This window comes from Ptychodera flava, chromosome 11, assembly GCF_041260155.1.
Source record: "Ptychodera flava strain L36383 chromosome 11, AS_Pfla_20210202, whole genome shotgun sequence".
NCBI lineage: Eukaryota > Metazoa > Hemichordata > Enteropneusta > Ptychoderidae > Ptychodera > Ptychodera flava.
This window is the reverse complement of record NC_091938.1, coordinates 30,960,793-30,978,392: the sequence shown is the minus strand read 5'-3', so window position 1 is coordinate 30,978,392 and position 17,600 is coordinate 30,960,793. Positions and strand designations below refer to the sequence as shown.

At 39.1% G+C, this 17,600-nt stretch overlaps 2 protein-coding genes across 4 annotated transcripts; both read right to left on the bottom strand.

Annotated features, from left to right (window-relative positions):
- Nucleotides 1-62: 62 nt before the first annotated feature.
- Nucleotides 63-5,716, bottom strand: LOC139144090 (arylsulfatase B-like). The gene is made up of 7 exons (XM_070714761.1): nucleotides 5,409-5,716; nucleotides 4,455-4,641; nucleotides 3,538-3,740; nucleotides 3,070-3,280; nucleotides 1,936-2,185; nucleotides 1,539-1,705; nucleotides 63-883 (listed from the first exon to the last, which is right to left on the bottom strand). Exons 1-7 carry the CDS (start codon nucleotides 5,664-5,666, stop codon nucleotides 615-617), a joined length of 1,545 nt encoding a protein of 514 aa, XP_070570862.1. The 5' UTR covers nucleotides 5,667-5,716; the 3' UTR covers nucleotides 63-614.
- A 3,343-nt stretch (nucleotides 5,717-9,059) lies between these two features.
- LOC139144086 (uncharacterized) lies at nucleotides 9,060-14,260 on the bottom strand. 3 transcript variants are annotated; one of them, XM_070714756.1, is made up of 2 exons: nucleotides 14,113-14,260; nucleotides 9,060-11,866 (listed from the first exon to the last, which is right to left on the bottom strand). In XM_070714756.1, the coding sequence occupies exons 1-2, from the start codon at nucleotides 14,161-14,163 to the stop codon at nucleotides 10,790-10,792; spliced, it is 1,128 nt and encodes a 375-aa protein (XP_070570857.1). In that variant the 5' UTR covers nucleotides 14,164-14,260; the 3' UTR covers nucleotides 9,060-10,789. The 3 variants fall into 3 exon arrangements, with proteins under 3 accessions (XP_070570857.1, XP_070570858.1, XP_070570859.1); XM_070714757.1 differs by having other exon boundaries at nucleotides 13,764-14,127; XM_070714758.1 differs by lacking the exon at nucleotides 14,113-14,260 and adding an exon at nucleotides 13,760-14,058.
- Nucleotides 14,261-17,600: the final 3,340 nt, after the last annotated feature.

Sequence of the window (17,600 nt, the reverse complement as noted above, 5' to 3'; positions counted from 1 at the left end):
CATTGTACACCAGATGGCAAGAGAAATCAGCAAGGAGGAAATCAGTAACTTCCATCAAGGCGAAAGGTTCAAGTTTTGACTTTATTCAAGGTGTAGAGGTAAAAAATTCACCTAAACCCCCATACATGTAAATCATTTAAAGGGATATAGTCGTCGGAACTGCGCTCAAAGGTCGTATGGGACCCATTTTGACCCATAGCAATAATGTATCCAAGGCACAATGGTGATTGATGACAATTAAAACATGTCTGTCGCAATCTATCATCGTATAATTTAAATGTTGCAGCTATGATGATGAGGGCCATCTTGATATCGTGCACGAAATACATTGTATGTAAACAAGAAACTCGCACAGGCGCAGTTCCGACGACTATATCCCTTTTAGTTTCCCCGAGCGAAATTTCCTATATGGAAGACTACATTTTTACAAGTTGACGCCTGAGTTGACAATAAGGTTTCATTCGACATCATACTTGCCGCAGAGCTGTAAATAAATATTGACTGGTGTTAAGAACCTCCAGTAGATATATTTGACGGTTTTGAGTCAGATATCATGATGTATTCTTTCAAACGTCATTGATAACGATATTAAAATATGTAAGAGAACGGTGGGTTTATTGCCAGGGTCCCCAGGCTCTGGTTGGTTTCACCTGAGGATTGGCTGATATGTCACCCGGAGGATAATTCACAGGAACGGTTTCCTGGTTGTATTCCCCCAGTCTCTGCAACAGACTTAACACAATGTCCGGATGTTCTTCCGATATGTCGTACAACTCATTGGGATCTTCCTCCACGTCGAACAGCCAAACCATCTTATCCTTGCTCTCCTGAAGACGTATATTTTCAAGGTCTAACTCTGGAGGCGCTGTCCAATAAGGTTGTCCTGGAAATAAATGCCTAATTACGATGGAGTTTTTTGGTCTCATTTGTCAGATTTCCCCAGACAGGACAAGTATTATATGCTATCCCCTGCATTCAGTTTGGCGACAATTCTCACTGTCTTTAAAACCCGGTAATCCCATGCAACAGTCTCGGCGTTTTACACCAAACAGAAGATAGTTTTAACAATGAATAGATGAAAAGGGTAATGATAAATGAATAAGTGAACAAATAAATAAATAAATTAGATTGGGCTGTTTTCTAATAATAACATAAGCTCATGTATTTTGGTGTTCGCTCATTTAGTTTTTGCTAAGCCATTTAACATTAAAGTTTTATTTTAGAAACAAATAAAAGCAATTATTGGTTGGCTTATTGGTAGATGTACCCATGCTGCAATAATTTTTATTATTTTCTTCTAATATTTGAATTTTGACTGTGATGACTCATCAGCGAAAAGTAAATGAGCCAAGCAACAAACACATGAAAGGGTGTTTAATATTCGTTCTGTAACTTTCTTTCAGTTCCGTATTGAACAAACAGAATGATCCCGTCATATATGACAAGCTTTTGTAGCTTATTATATCACTCTATGTATACTGAGTCTGGTTTATAGCATCATTGTTCGATATCCGAGACACTTGATATATAACACTTACTTGGAACACCTGTAAGTAGTTTCCAATTTCCTCTCCGTATCCCGGCTCGTACACACATATCAAAGTATGGATTATTGCGATACATATTTTCGGCATTAGGATTTGAACAGTTTTCAAGGGGATCAATGTTGATGAGAAATTCCGTTCTCTGTGACGATGAACCTTTGCTGTATGTAAGAGAATAAATCATTGTGACAAAAACAAGGAAATATCGTCGGCGTGGAGTTTTAAACTTTTTTATCCAATTAAGCCTAAACGAATGAAGTCGTCTCTTCAATGAAAGTCAGAGATGACACTGTGTAATGTAGAACAACAAACTGCATATATGAGCGTTGCATATTGAGAAAATTCATACGATTATCTGTTCAATAACGAATACCAATATTGATCAACCCACCTTAACATATCCCATTGATTTATACCATCGAGTGGTTTTGTTCCTTTAGAGTTGCCTCCAGCCAGGTGAACAAACGTGGGGAACCAATCAGTGATGTGCATGAGTTCATGATTTTCCGAACCCCTCACCGACTTGTCCAATAGGTGACTGGTGACAAATCCAACTCCTCTTATACCGCCCTCAAACATTGATCTCTTGCCACCGCGGAGAGGCCAATTATTGCCACCATAACTGGTAGCGCCCCCATTGTCTGCAGCACAATAAAGAAAACCGTGGGATGCGGGTAAACTTTAAAGTTTGGTAAAGAAAGATGTCACACGAGCTTTACTTCCTTGCGACTTATAATTTTGAAAAAATACTGAAACGCTGAGATTATTTACTTATGATGAGATTTTAGGTGTACCTGTTACACGTACATGATAAGGCCGAGGATATGCACACGTGTACAGATGAAGGCAATACTCTCTGGATATAATTGACACTCGTACATAAGTAAGCACAACTATACCTTATTTTCGATTTGAAAAAAAAAACGTGTAATTTGTCCCTTTCTGCTTTCATTAGTCGTAATCATGTACAGTGCGGTGTCATGTTGTACATGTCTTAACGTATGTTTAAAACACTCAAGTGTTAAAAGTCGCGATCTTCTGAACAACTTGCTACTCACAGGACACTTTTAATTATAATTTCCGTTTAATTGTGTCTGAGTTATCAGATTGATCCATACACAGTCCCTTGGTGGGCTATTCAGCTCTGGGACTATAGACGACTGTACAGAAGCGAGAAACAACCCTCGCTTCTGTACACTCGTCTGTGGGGCGAATAGTCCCAGAGCTGAATAGCCCACCAAGGGACTGTGATCCATGTCACAAAATGTACACATCCGAGATAACTGTCATCGTGTCTGAGTTATCAGATTGATCCATACACAGTCCCTTGGTGGGCTATTCAGCTCTGGGACTATAGACGAGTGTACAGAAGCGAGAAACAACCCTCGCTTCTGTACACTTGTCTATGGGGCGAATAGTCCCAGAGCTGAATAGCCCACCAAGGGACTGTGATCCATGTCACAAAATGTACACATCCGAGATAACTTTCATCGTTTCATAAATGTCCCTCTAACTCTATACATACCGGTTGAAAAAACCAAAACCGTGTCCTCCCACAAGCCCGTTTCGACTAGCGTCTCGGTGATGTTGTATACGGCTTCATCTAAACACGTCACCATTGCCGCCTTTTTACGTCTATTCTCATCTTCGATTTCACCGAGATACTGGTCTTCGTATTGGCTGGGCACATCAAGGGGATTGTGAACTGCAGCGAATGGAAGATAGAGGAACAGAGGCTGTGGGAAAAGAGAACACCATCAGTTGATGAATCTGTTTTCTCATTTGTGTAGAGTGTAACATCATTTGATCATTTATCCTGATATTTATCTTTCCTAACAATTTTCTTTCCTAACAAATAGGGCCGTGCATTCTAATACATTACCGAGCTCTAGATAGTGATAAAATATTTTGAAATTTTGCTGGCAAAACAAACGATCAGTCAGTTTCAGCAACAGAAGTTTCCTAACTATGGATGTGCAAGTTAAGCTAGTACCTTATCCGGGTCATGGTTTCGGATTATCCTTTGAGCTTCCTCGGCGAACAGCGTCGTTGAGTACTGGCCTTGGTGTTGCTTAGCAACACTTTCCTCGCCTCGAAACAAGTCCCATCCGAATAATAGAGTCTGGTTCCCTTCGTCGTCGACATTGTAATATCCAAAGTCGTACGTGTAGTGATACACCAAGCAATTCAGGAAACCTTACGAAAAGTGAAATTATCAAGGCCTTTATACAGATGACAGTGATACCGCAAGTGCAAACCACACATGGCGTAACATTGACCGAAAGTGGTTATACTGTCGTATGTAGTACTTGTCAATGCTTTTTTTGAAGCTACAGCAGTGACATCATAACTGAACAACGTGATATTAAGGTAGAATGCGCCTCGGGGACATATATTGGGACTCTCACATTTTCGATTCTTTACTAATCCACTACTTGTAGGTGTTAATTTTAAAGCTTCTGGGATAAGAAAAATTTTTACCGTCTTAGTTGTACGAAAATCGAAAATTTTATTTCCCCCGTAGAGTTAACACAGGGAAGGCGGCCATTTTGAATTTCAAATATTCGTAAATGTTAGGTAATTTGTGTACCAAACTATACACTGTGATTCCAGATTTTTATTATTGATTTGGTGAGAGAATGGTTGAAAGTTTCATCGAGGAAAGTTTACGTAAAAGCTTGAATTGAATTATCCATTGATATGTTATATTTTTGACACATTCTCTAGATTTTTACCGCTCACTCATGCATCAGGTGTATGAATTTAAGGTAGTGTGGGAAAGGGAAAGGGAAAGATGTAATCTTTTGATCAGTTGATGTCCATTTCATTACAGTCAATGGGGAAGAATATAGACATTGCAAATAGGTGCAAGTATGTGTAGATACACGATTTAGAACAGGTCAAACTAACCAAAGAAGGTGTCAAAACCTCGATAGGTCGGAAGACACTCTTTCTTGTAAAAACCAAGATGCCATTTCCCAACCATATGTGTGGCGTAACCGGCTTCTTTGAGTTTCTGAGCGATTGTGACTTCGTCAGTTGGTAAGCAGACCGGTTGGTCTGGTTGGATCACTAAGTGTTGCAGACCGTAGCGAATCTGTGAATGAAATGAATTCTGTGAAAATGTGTGTTGATGCTAATGCCAACTGACGAGTGTACTGTATAAAAGCGCCATTTCTCAAGCAAGTAGAGATGCCAATCTTATGTTACCTACATCAGTTAGTAAACAAAAACAATGAAAGCCATTTGACCTGTCACTGAAACGCAATAGTAATGTGAATCGTATTGCATCATCATCATCATCATCATCATCATCATCATCATCATCATCATCATCATCATCATCATCACAACCATCACTACGTATACCACTACCAAAACCACCACGCTACAAAATAAACATATTAAAATCATAACATTTCATACTCTAAAATTCTCTATGACGACAACAGGTCGTTAAATCCTCGCTGACCTGATCTAGTAATTTGCTACTAATACATGTACACCTCTCTGTCTACTATCCACCTCCTTACCGTCTATAACGTTATAAAATAAATATGATATAAAACTAAACATAATGATAAGAAAGCGTTCGTGTAAACTCCATTCCTCGGGAAGGACTAGTCACACGATAATATTCAGCGAATATGTGGTGCTGCTGTTCCATGTTGTGATTGTAATGTGTGCTTTTAATCTTTTTTTGTGATATTGTGAAATGTCTGCCCTGACATATTCAGATTAAAATGACTTTTGTAAAAAAGACTCGGGTAATCGATATTGGCAGCAAATAGCAGTACAGGTCAATTGTGTATAGATAAATACATGAAAAACAAACAAACTATGATCTAAGGAGAGCAGTCAAACCTGGTATCTTCCAGTCATAAGTTGCGCTCTACTTGGAGTACATAACGGCTGTACATAGTAGTTTTCAAGCTTCACGCCCAGACTCGCTAGTTTATCCAGGAACGGCGACTTCACCATGGAACCATGGTAACCGATGTCATTCCAACCGAAGTCATCGGCAAGGACGAAGACTATGTGCGGCTGTCTTGGTTTTCCTCCGACAGAACGGACCAGGATGATGAGAAGAAGGCACTGAATGATGTATGAACCCACCATCATGGCTCCATCCCTCAGCTACCTCAAAGTTTCCAGCGCGCACACACAATGACGCAGTGTGCCTGATCATCTGCCGGATAACAGCTGTGACATCGCTAAGCCTGTTTGCACGGCTTTATATATTTACTGATGTCAGACTCTGTGTACACCAAAGCCTAGAGTGATATTACATTTACTGTCGTGCCCTTACAAACACATTTTACGTAGAAAATCAATCCAGTGGTTTCAAACATTTCAATGAAGACACTCTTTAGAAACTTACTGAGTATTCAATGGAACAGGAAAACATAATGAAAGTTTACATTCCGTTGCAACCTATAATACCATTATGGTATGTCACAGCTGTGACTGGCATGTCTAGGACTGCTACGAGACAAATGACGTCATCTTTCTGTGTTATTTGAATAGGTCGCATTGTTCTTTACGCTAAAATAATAAATTTCCATTTGCCAAATGTAATATTCGGACTTTAGTATGAGCATTCTCTGAATTAAAGATGGGAGACAAAATTATTCACCGTTAGAACAGAAGTAAATATAAACGAGCCCCAGGACGTCATTAACATAATTTAAATAATTTTGAGTATATGAGCCTAGCGGAATATTTCGTACAGTTGTACATACTACAAAATACAATCTGTAAAATCGAACAATATACATCAGTATCTGTGCCAGTTTGTTGCAAATCAATGTAAAGTCAAGAATATCGAATGATCAAACCATTTTAAGTATTACACAGTCACAATAGGGTCAGTCGAAGAATAAATAGAGATCCGAAACCGTCATCCGGTGGACTTGCGATAGATTCATCTTTTTTATTTCTGAAAGGTCTAATTTTAAATGCAGTTGGCTGTAACACTTGTGCAAATTTGTAATTTACTCTTTAATAACGAACGGAGTCTTACAAAGGACAGAATTGAGTGATGTGAAAACCAAGTAGTCTTAATGATGCGAAATGTAAACAAATTAGGAGTACAGCAAGAACATTCGATTTACACTATCCTATTTCATAATGCAACTATTTCATTGCATTTTCATGCAAACATAAACTAGACTTATTGCGTGTAGGAGATATTAAATCTTTTGAAATATCCACGATGAAGAAAAGGAACGCTGGTGTTGTATCTGTAGTGGCATAAAGCTGAAATGTTGCTTTCAAGAGCAAACTTCAATATGTGAGCGTGAACATGCAGGGAGTGTTCGATGCAATAATGTCTTTGTGGGGAGAGAGAGAGAGAGAGAGAGAGAGAGAGAGAGAGAGAGAGAGAGAGAGAGAGAGGGGCAAAGCTCATCATTACAACACTGTCATGACAGTACATGCGGATTCAAAGATACACATCAATTGGAGAAAACGTAAACTGTATACAAATAAAGATCACCTGAGTCTTCTACATTTTAACTTATTTCTTGACGAAAGGCTGCAACCATTCCGTCAGGTGTAAAGTCTTTAATGTCAACATGGTACTAAATTCGAGGGTACTTAATTTGTTCCACTATTTCTGAGACATATTCTCAGTGAAGTGCACGTGGTTTGTGAACGACGACACTTACCAGCTCAGTATTTGATGTAAACAGCGTCTTTAGAGGTGAATGAGACCAAATGAACAGATAATATACTTTCTACTTCGGTAAACATAAATTGTCGAAGTTTCATTCCTATTGCACAAAGTAATTAGTTCTAACAAAATGACAGGAGAAAGTAGGTTTCCGTAAAATAATTAAATAAAATAGAATTAAATAAATAAATGCTAAATAGCCATTGTACTTTTGTCTGTTTCCTTGACTTTGTGGGATTTGACGTAATAATGCATCCAATTCTGCATAAAGTTCCAGGTCCCTTCTCTGTTTCCGAGATTTTCTTTCTAAACAAGTCTGAAGTTGCTCTGTGTATTCTTGTCAAGATAGATAGCTTGAAAATCAGTATAACTTCAATAAAATGAATGTCAGTCACAATTTAAGGTAAACTACACGCAAACTAATATGGGTACAATGGTAGAAATACTCAAATATTTACGTTGACATGATGTACTGTGATAACCATGTAATTTTAAAGTGTACATACCTACAGTAAACAACACACTATATACAAGGCAATAAATGTTTTTTATCCTTTTCCATGAGTCTGTTTCTCCCCAGTTGTCCGTGTTTAAAAGTAGCTAGAAATGCAATGATGGAAATAGTGACATGGGTTGACAGCTTGTTTCATTGGGTAGTTCTGTCTTATGATGTCAACCACACCTTGTCGAGTATGTTGATATGTACATCTTAGCGTTCTCTCCGACCTTACAGCGCATGCGCAGCTTCCTGACTTTTGTGAACCATTTTCTCTGCGCTCTTTATTTGCTGACATTGCAAGTTGTTCCCAGCCTACATCACTCCCTGGATGTTTACATTTTTCAGGAGATCGATTTCGGGAGAATATTTTAACACACATCCGTGGAGATCGGGTTTACATACAAATTAAAGATTAATACATGCGCGGCCAGCACATGAATGAATGATTAGTGATAGGACACGTACACTGTGTAACATTTGCACGGGCCTATTGTCTCTTTCCGTTACTTACCTGCCTATTCTTAAAACTATCCATGCATAAAGTCACGAAACCCGAATTATTTATTTATGAAGCGAAATACACTAAACATAAGGATAAAAAAAGCCTAATTTAGGTATAATGCGCCTCGGACTCGAGAAACATGATATTCGGACTGTTTGGCGTGCCACTTCGAGGGTTCATTCTTGAGGTAGAACGCGCCTCGGGGATAGAAATTTAGACTTTCAAATTTTATCAAATTCTCTTCTCATCCACTACTTGTGGAGGTTTATTTCAAAGCTCTTGGTGAAAGAAAAGTTTGTCATCGGCTTGGTTTTTCGCAAATCGAAAATTGCATTTTTTTCCCATAGAGTTAACACAGGGATAGCGTCCAAATTTTAATTTCAAATATCGGGAAATCTTCAGTAATGTGTCTCTCTACTACCAAATTTTGCACGGTGACGCCTGATTCTTGCTTTGGTAAGAGAATTGTCAAAAGTTTCATTGAGGAAAGTTAGAGCAAAAGTTTAAGTCTTTCACTTTCTAGGCGCATAATACCTTAAGCTTATGGAGTTCACCGGCTTATTTTTGTGAATATCGAAAATTTCATTTCCACCACAGAGTCAACATAGGGATGAATTTCAAGTGTAGGAAATAAACTATGCGTAATTTGTTCTGTCTGCTGAGGGCCAGATTTGTCCGATGACCTCCGACTTTTATTTTCGATTTCGGAAGGAAACGATTTAAAGTTTCTATTCTGAAATATCAAAAAAAAAAGTTTTCAAGTCTTTGAATTTCGAGGCAAGTACTACCTTAAACATCTGACGGTATATCAAAGTAAACAAAACTACAAATCTCAGCATCTGTACATAGTAATAATAATTTTAATGATTATCCTTTTTCCTGCATAAAATAAAGAAAACAAGGAATGTTGTTCATCTATAAACATTTGGGGATACGAAGTTCAAATTACAGCAGTGCAGAAAATTGTACATAACAACGTGATGTTTAATTTTACGTCACGAACCTGCTTGCCAACTTGAAATTAAATGCAAAGATCGAAATCTTGTCACAAGCAATCCTTGTCTCATTAAACATGCCTAACATCAAAGCTTGCACTATTTCGCAGGCCTGGGTGATTGCTGAAATATATCATCAATGACAAAATATCCTACGTCATTATTCGGGTGAAATGCGACGTCTTCTCATCTTCTTAATTCCTCGGCTGATCTCTGAGTTTAAAAAAGTTGTGGGCATAGTATGAGAGTATTATGGTATCTAGTGACTTTAAAATGACCACGTGAAATAAAAACTTATTTTTGATGCATTCTAGTGTGTCATGGATTCAAAACAATGATCCTAAGGCTATAAATCTTTGTTTGCCGTCCTTTGATTTTTGAAAAACCTATCAGCCAGCCACGGAAAAAACAAACACAAACAAAAATAACACAAGTGTATTAACATAAGCTCACTTTTATTTGGTTTCTTTTGGAAAAAATGTTTCTATTTGTATTATTGTTAACATTGTGTTTGTTTTCTTAATTTTCTCTGAAAACCTACCAGCACGCAGACGGCAAACAAAGAATTTTATTTAGAACGCCTAAGATAGGTTCTGCGTAGCCATGTACAGAACACGCGGACAGATAATCCCTATGCATGTCCACAATAGTTTGTTCTTCGATAAAGAGAGGGCTACTCTGCATTAAACTTTAAGTCTTGTGTGACTTACTACATCCATTCGTGAAAGGGCTTTGTTGACCTGTAAGCTAGGCTGTCAATAAAGCTCGTTGCTGTAGTAAAGCAGAGTTGAAAGCCTTGAAAACACAATGACGTCTGTGTAGGCTTGATGTTAATATGCCTGTAGACCGTGTCAGTCACCTATAAAGCTGGCAATGTTTACAACGCAAAGACGGAGACACTAAAGGTCATGAGACACTGTATTGCCGTTTACTTGTACTTCTTGTAGAACAACTCCATTGCACGATTGTCGCCTTCTTGAAAATACGATAAAGTTAACATTAGCAACAGAAAGAATAATTTCAATGTGAAAAGGGCCCGATATTCAGACTCTCAAACTTTTACGATACTCTTTTGGCCTACAACAGGTAGAGCTCATTTTGAAGTTTATGGGGTAAATAATATTTTCATCGGCCTAGTTTTGTTAAAATCGGTAATCTTATTTTACCCATAGAGATAACACAGGAATTGCGACTATTTTGAATTTCAAATATCGTTGAATTTTGGGTAATTTGTTTCACTGGTATCAAAATTTTGCACAGTGGCACGCGGATTTTTATTCTTGATTTTAGAAGAGAATGGTTGATAGTTTACACGAGGAAAATATGAGCAGAAGTTTAAGGTTTGCATTTTCGAGGCGCGAACTATCTTAACATGTATGGGGGAAAGACACCGAAACATGGTTTCGGCGACCTGTTTGCGAATGTACAGTCACATACGGTGAAAATGCCGTTTGTCTGCGTAATATACGCAATGTGAATCTGGAAAGTCAATCTGCATGCTTATCTTTTAAAATTTTACAGGTCGTATGGATGAAAGATCACCTCAACTTAAACCTATAAATCCAATTTTCTCTTTCAAGTTAAAAATGGGTTAATACCGGGGTGATTTTTCAAGATGGGAATAATTTTGTGGATGCTCAGAGCAGCTTTGATAGAGCCACGGCTGTTCAGGTGGAGGCCGTCATCCTTGAATAGTGAGCCATCCACTTCACCGTTGCGTTTGTTGAAGATTCCCTCGTGGTCGATGAACAGGCAGTCGTCTTCCTTCGCCACTGCTCGGAGGTAGTCGTTCATGAGTCGGGCGTCGTTATAGTAACAGTCGTTCCTCGGCAGAATCCCCGAGATGACGATGTGAACGTTGCGGTGAATCAAGTAGACATCTTTAATCATGTCTCGCAACTCGACGACAGCGTATCGTATGGCGTCAAATTTCCCGATGGAGACGTCATGCGTGCCGATGTGAATGATCAACGTCCGTACTCCAGCCAAGTCAGCTTGTCTGTTCAAGAAATGGTGGACTTTCTTCATCCTAGCATCGTTCAAGGCTGTGATTTTCACATTGCCAAGCAAAGTTCCCCTATTTATGTCTTTGACTGTAGAATCTCCAACTATGTACGTCAGTGCCCCGTCCGCCCCTGTCTTGTGAAGTTGATAGTCCCGTATGGCATCGATACCTGACCCGCAAACATCTATCGGAGGGTCTTCAAGCGGATTTCCGTACAAATAAACCGTCTCCAGATTTTCCATTTTCATTCCAAACTGTGGCGGAAGTGTCTTCATCTTGTTGTAACTAGCATCGAGCGTTTCCAATAATTTCAAATCGTAAATTGAAAGCGGCAAACATTTCAGGTCATTGTAGCTGATATCCAACACCACAAGGTTGGAAAGTTTCCATACAACGTTTGGAATTTCCAGGAATTTATTACAGCCGAGATTCAGATTCTGCAAGTATCCCAACTGTTTGAATTTCTTAGGTAGGTTTTTCAAGCTGTTGTACTTGCAGTCAAGTTTCCTGAGTGCGGTTTTATCACACACTTCCAAAGGCAGCACCTCCAGTGAACGTCCCCGCAAACTGAGCTCGAAATCCGTCATTTTGCAGTACACAATATCGGCAGAAAACGTCACATATCGGGTCCTACGCACAGGCGAACCCTGAAATGGACAGACCATAAAAATAAACCGGAATATTAGAGCGTGAAATGTGACATGGGTGGTTCGCAGGCAGATCCTTTATCAATATACAAACTACGCGTTATTTGTTGACAAGTTTATCGAGCAAGACATTTGTTGGCTGCTTGGTAACTTCAGACAAACAGCAAACACAATCCCATCGATAGCGGAATGTACGTTAAATCACTTACTCAATAAATTTCAACGAAATTGACACAGGTAGGTTGATTTCAAGATTGCCACCCTTAGTGTGAGTAGGTAATAATAGACTACTGCGCTAGGAGAGTTAATATCAGTGTTTGTGTGTATGTACTATAAAACGTATATAACTTTGATATCTAGTAAGTCCTAGTATGAACAAACGGGAGCACTCTAACTATTTACCCATTAGCAGGTGGTTTTTGTCAACACAGTGTACACGAGCTTCACAAGAATCAATACCAACGTACAAAAATACACAAAGGTCGTTTTACCCTTTCCCATTTCAGATTCGACTGCTATGCATTCAATGTAACCATAATAGTTTCGTCACCGTCGTCTCTAAAATTATGAACGGGTCTGTTCCATTCCGCTATTAATGTACTCAACGGTTTTGTGGAGGGACCGTGTGTACTCCTATCACTGGGCCAGCTGTAAATGTGTGCCTTGTTAATACAAACAGAGTGTATTTAGATAGATCGAAATTATTCGAAAATACTAGTTCTTTTCTGTATCGGATCTGCACGTGGGTGACGGACCATGCATGGCAATGTCCTACTCTTTTAAAAACAACGGTGAAATATATATGAATAAATATTGACTTTGCAAGTAGTCGACTAAATAATAAATGTCAGGCACAGCCTACAGATATATTGATTTCCTCACCGAGTCTGAATCGTTTAGAACGAAAAGTTAGCACATTTTAAAACTGCGCCATGTTTAACGAAAGTATTGTACGATGAGCAATTCAACATATTGAATGTAATTTTGATCAGGTAGTGAGCCTCAGCTGTCCTGTGGGGCAGTTCATTTTACTTTCGTTGTTCACTCTTGATGAACGACTTTTGCAGCAGCGCATACCAAAAACACTAATCCGAGGGACTAATTCTCAAGTCACACAGAAACACAGGTGACTGTTCCTGTACTTGCTGACAACCAAGGGCCCCTGCCCGTCCCAATGAAGACCGTGAAATCAAAGAGATTTACTGGGGTCCATCATCATTGTACGAATGTGGGTTGTTAAGACGTTACTCGTTCCTGATCACTGCGATTCCTTGGCAGTATGTCGTAATGATCTTGGCAGACTAATGGCATGACTAAATATCCCATTTGCTCTGGCAAAACATCAAACATAATGGTTCATTTCAGTAAAGGGTAATTGTTGACTCTATAATGCCGCCTACTAAACAGTCACAAAAGACTGTACGCAGAGCTCTATTGTGACAGGAGAGACACTTCCATTACCACGCACTTGTTCAATGAGAACTGCTTATTCCCTCTGAAATGGGCAACAATTTTCTTCATTAAAGACCAGACGAAGGTCATTTGGAATTGTAGAGCTCCTGTGTTTTTAAAGAATAATTCTAATTAAGCGAGTGCTGACGAGGCATGGTTGTGATCTCGTAGACCCGCATGACAGTTTCTACTATCTGTACACGGTCACCATGTTCTAGAACCATAGACCTATGGCAGAACTTCTGTATGTCCATTAAAAGACCACTGTATATACAGTGGTCTCGCTGTACGCGTCAAGTAGCCAAACCACACATAGTTAAAGCAGACACCTGTTCAACTCTGCCGTAGAATAATTCTCAACAATCGGTGGCATTTTAAAACTCGATAAAGCAGGATAAAACTAGGACTATGTTAAGAAATTGTGAACCGAAAACGACTTACTTACAGTAGCTCGCCGGGCATGTTGCAATCGATCAGATAATGGGTGCGTGCGGTCAGAACATGAACCGTGGCGTTGCTCAGCAGCCCCGCACGGATCCCAAATAAAACTGGTCTTTGGCCTTATAATTTCAATCGGCGAACGCTGTGCGCATTCCGTGAGCTAGATACTTTCCTGCGGGGAAACTTACAGCCGCAAGTCTGGCCAAGAAACTCAAACTTAGTAAGTTGTCCACCTTGTTGGTCGCAGCTTTGGAATGTTTATGTGTTGTTAAGATCATCAATAATTAAACCGTACTTTTGCTACAAAGGTCCGATGCCCGCGGGGCGTGATATTTGCAAGTCAATGGACTTACCGCTGATCTCGTGACCCTGTATATGGGCGAATAATGAGTTGATACTGACATCGTCTGACAATAGCACCTGTCACGGTACAGCGACTCAGTTCTGTAAAGAAGACTTGAAGCCTGGGAGGAACTCTGGTAACCCTTGCAGCACAGCCTCACAAGGACTAGCAAATACTCCCTATCTTACATAATCGAATTCGGTTATTGCAAAGTCGATAAAACTGTATGTAAAGCAATCAAACCCCTCCTGTTTACATATAATTGATCGTATCTTTTAATGATAACAAATTAACGAGATGTTACATTTCTAATAGCCTCATGGATGACAAACCTGTAATTGTTAATTTTAGAATGTAAAGTATATCGAAATCACGACGTGTTTACGAATTTGACTTGAACAAACTGTGCATACCTGTATCTGTGCGTTTACCTGTCTGACTGTCTATCTACAGCAAAAAACAGGATGGTTGGACAGTCTCATATACATTACGTTTACTTTTTGTACGTGGCACACAAATTTTGTAGATAACATTGTAGATAAAAAGAACCGACTCATTTGAGTGTCTGGATAGAACACACATGGGAATTGCTAAATTACTAAGCTACTGCAGTGAATTGCAATAAAACTGCTTACACTAATTAGTTTCAGCTGTAGCCAGCTGGCAGATTAGCGTGTAGTGTGTTATAACTGGGCAGTTTCTGTTTCACCCGTGGCCACTTTAGAGTTGACCGAGGTTACTTGATACAGACAAAAAATTCTGCTTGTCCAAAGGCAAAACTAGCTCTGTCTGGGTTGTAAGCTTAAATAAGTTACGATTGGCACCCTGTGTACAATGTAACATTACCATGCACTGGTCCATGTACAAATCTTGTTTATTTCAACTTCCCCAGACAAACTGTCTGCTTGGGACATACAATGTTGTCTACTTTGCCAGCTGGCTACAGCTGAAACTAATTAGTGTGAGCAGTTTTATTGCAGTTCACTGCAGTAGCTTAGTAATTTAGCAATTCCCATGTGTGTTCTATCCAGACACTCAAATGAGTCGGTTCTTCTTATCTACAATGTTATCTACAAAACTTGTGTGCCACTTACAAAAAAAGTAAACGTAATGTATATGATACTGTCCAACCATCCTGTTTTTTGCTGTATCCGCTTTATGGCTTCTATGTCTGCCTCCTTTCGAGAGTCAGTCAGTCAGGCTCTGTCTACCTTTCAGGCTGGTCTGCATCATGCCTGCCTGCCTGCCTGCCTGTCTGTCTGTCTGTCTGTCTGTCTGTCTGTCAGTCTGTCTGTCTGTCTGTCTGTCTGTCGTCTCGTCTATCTGTCTGTCTGTCTGTCTGTCTGTCTGTCTGTCTTCGTCTTCTGCGTGCGTGTGGTTTGAATGACATGTGAAATATACAATGTTCAGCTGTCAGAATTTCATACAATGAAAATGGGAAAATTGTCCATTTACTCTGCAAATATTAACACAGTTTGGAGCATAATACAGTGGTTGTAGATTATCATATTCTGTGCTGCACGGTCTCTATAGAATAATAATCATTTCCGTTTGTACGTTGTTTGTTTTTTCAGTCAAGTAGGTTAACTATCTCGATCTAAAGAAAATTATTGATTTATCGCTGAATTAGCAAATGCTAATGAAGTCGTTTGGAGATCGCTTGCGGCATTAATCAATCACATTTATCGATTCACAACGACGGGACATGTAAATATGCGTGTATGTACGTATATGTGTGTGCACATCATTTCTTTGTATATGTACCGATAGATAAGCACACATATTCACACATAGTCTCCAAAATACGCAAGCACCAGTATCTGGTAATGGCATGTCTGCTTTCGATCATATACATGCATGACTGTTGAGAGAAGAGAGCTTTACTTATCAAAAACTGAGAAGCAATTCAATAGTGATTCTATCAGGTTTGATGTGAGATTTTACCATCGCTATTATTGCCATGTACCTGGCACAAACCTGACGACCGTATTAGTTAGAAATTTTCAGGAATATTGTAGTTGAAAGGCAACCTCACCTGCGATGAAATTTAACGACCTACAGCTGAAGTCTTCAATCTTTGATTTCGTGTCCCGACGTGATGCAGGTTGTGCACAGAGCCAAAGCCTCGATATGTTGGAGACTGTAGTGAATCAATGTACCCGTTGCCATGAAACCACAAATTACATTAGCAACTAATACACGAGTACAGTCGTATGCGTACAGTTAGTGATTTGTTTTTATTTGATCAACTGTCACCAACTGCACAGATGGAGACAGTTATAACCATGTTATGTTTTACAGAGTAAACCCACTGTGTACAGCAGACATAGACTCCATTTCTGACATTCTGAAATGCAGCCATCAGAATATTTGAGCCAACCAAACCAAAGACTTACGAAGACTGGAATTTAATTAAACTACGATATTTCACAATGTGAAGTATGCATCAAGGCGACAGAGAATGATGACCAAAGGGTTTTCCTGAGTTTGTAATGTCCTTCAAATGTGTCCAGACATTTGTTGGATTTTACAATTGTTCACCGATACGATACGAGTGCGAAGCTTCGATTTTATACTGAATACATATTTCAGATTACAGTACATTATGGATAAATTTTATTTACAGTTGTATGGTTGAAACCAATAAAGCTTCCATCGCCTAAGATTTCTAATTTAATTATGAATCTAATTCAATTATAAAACATTTACGTCTTTAAAATTTGCTGTCTACGTATATGATGGCAAAACACAATACACTCAATATATTATCGCGTATGTTCGTAATAAGTAAATTTCGAATATTTTAACGACAGGATGATTTTTATGTTAATGTTATCTTTAAACAAATGTGTTACAAACTTAATTACTTCAAAATATTAATTTCGACATCAACATGCTGAACTCTCTGCGGCGTCCGCACTGCAGCAGATACCACGTTAATTCATATTCAATGGGTCATAGTTGATAAGTCATGCACGGCCAAGAATCTATAATTGCGTTTCCTTTTAGTTTTGCTCCTAATTCCAATTTGTAGAGTTGAAACTTTTCATATTCCGAAAATTACATGCCACACTTGTTTCAGTTGCCTAGCCGACCGGAGCGGAGTAGGCTTATTACCAGGGGAAGCATGTTTTATTGAACTTGATTGAAATTGAAAATTGATTGAAATCGACACACAGAGTAAAACTGCGAGGAACCGGTCACGGAATGAAAATACCTTAGAGTCTTTTTTTATTCAGAGGTAAGCAATCTGAAAAGAGTCCGACAGCCTCAGGTAAATGCATTTTCCTATATACTATGTGTTCACCTTCGGTAGGTTATTTTACCGTGCCTTACGATGTGAGTTTCGAATCCCATTGAGAAATTGTCCCCGATGTTGTGTTTTGCCCAGTTAAGCGATGTGTTCATTGCTTTGATAAGAAAAAACCTTATGAGCGATGTGTGTTAGAGAGTGTGTTCGTGCTGGTGATTCACGATCACTATACTGTGTAGAGGCTG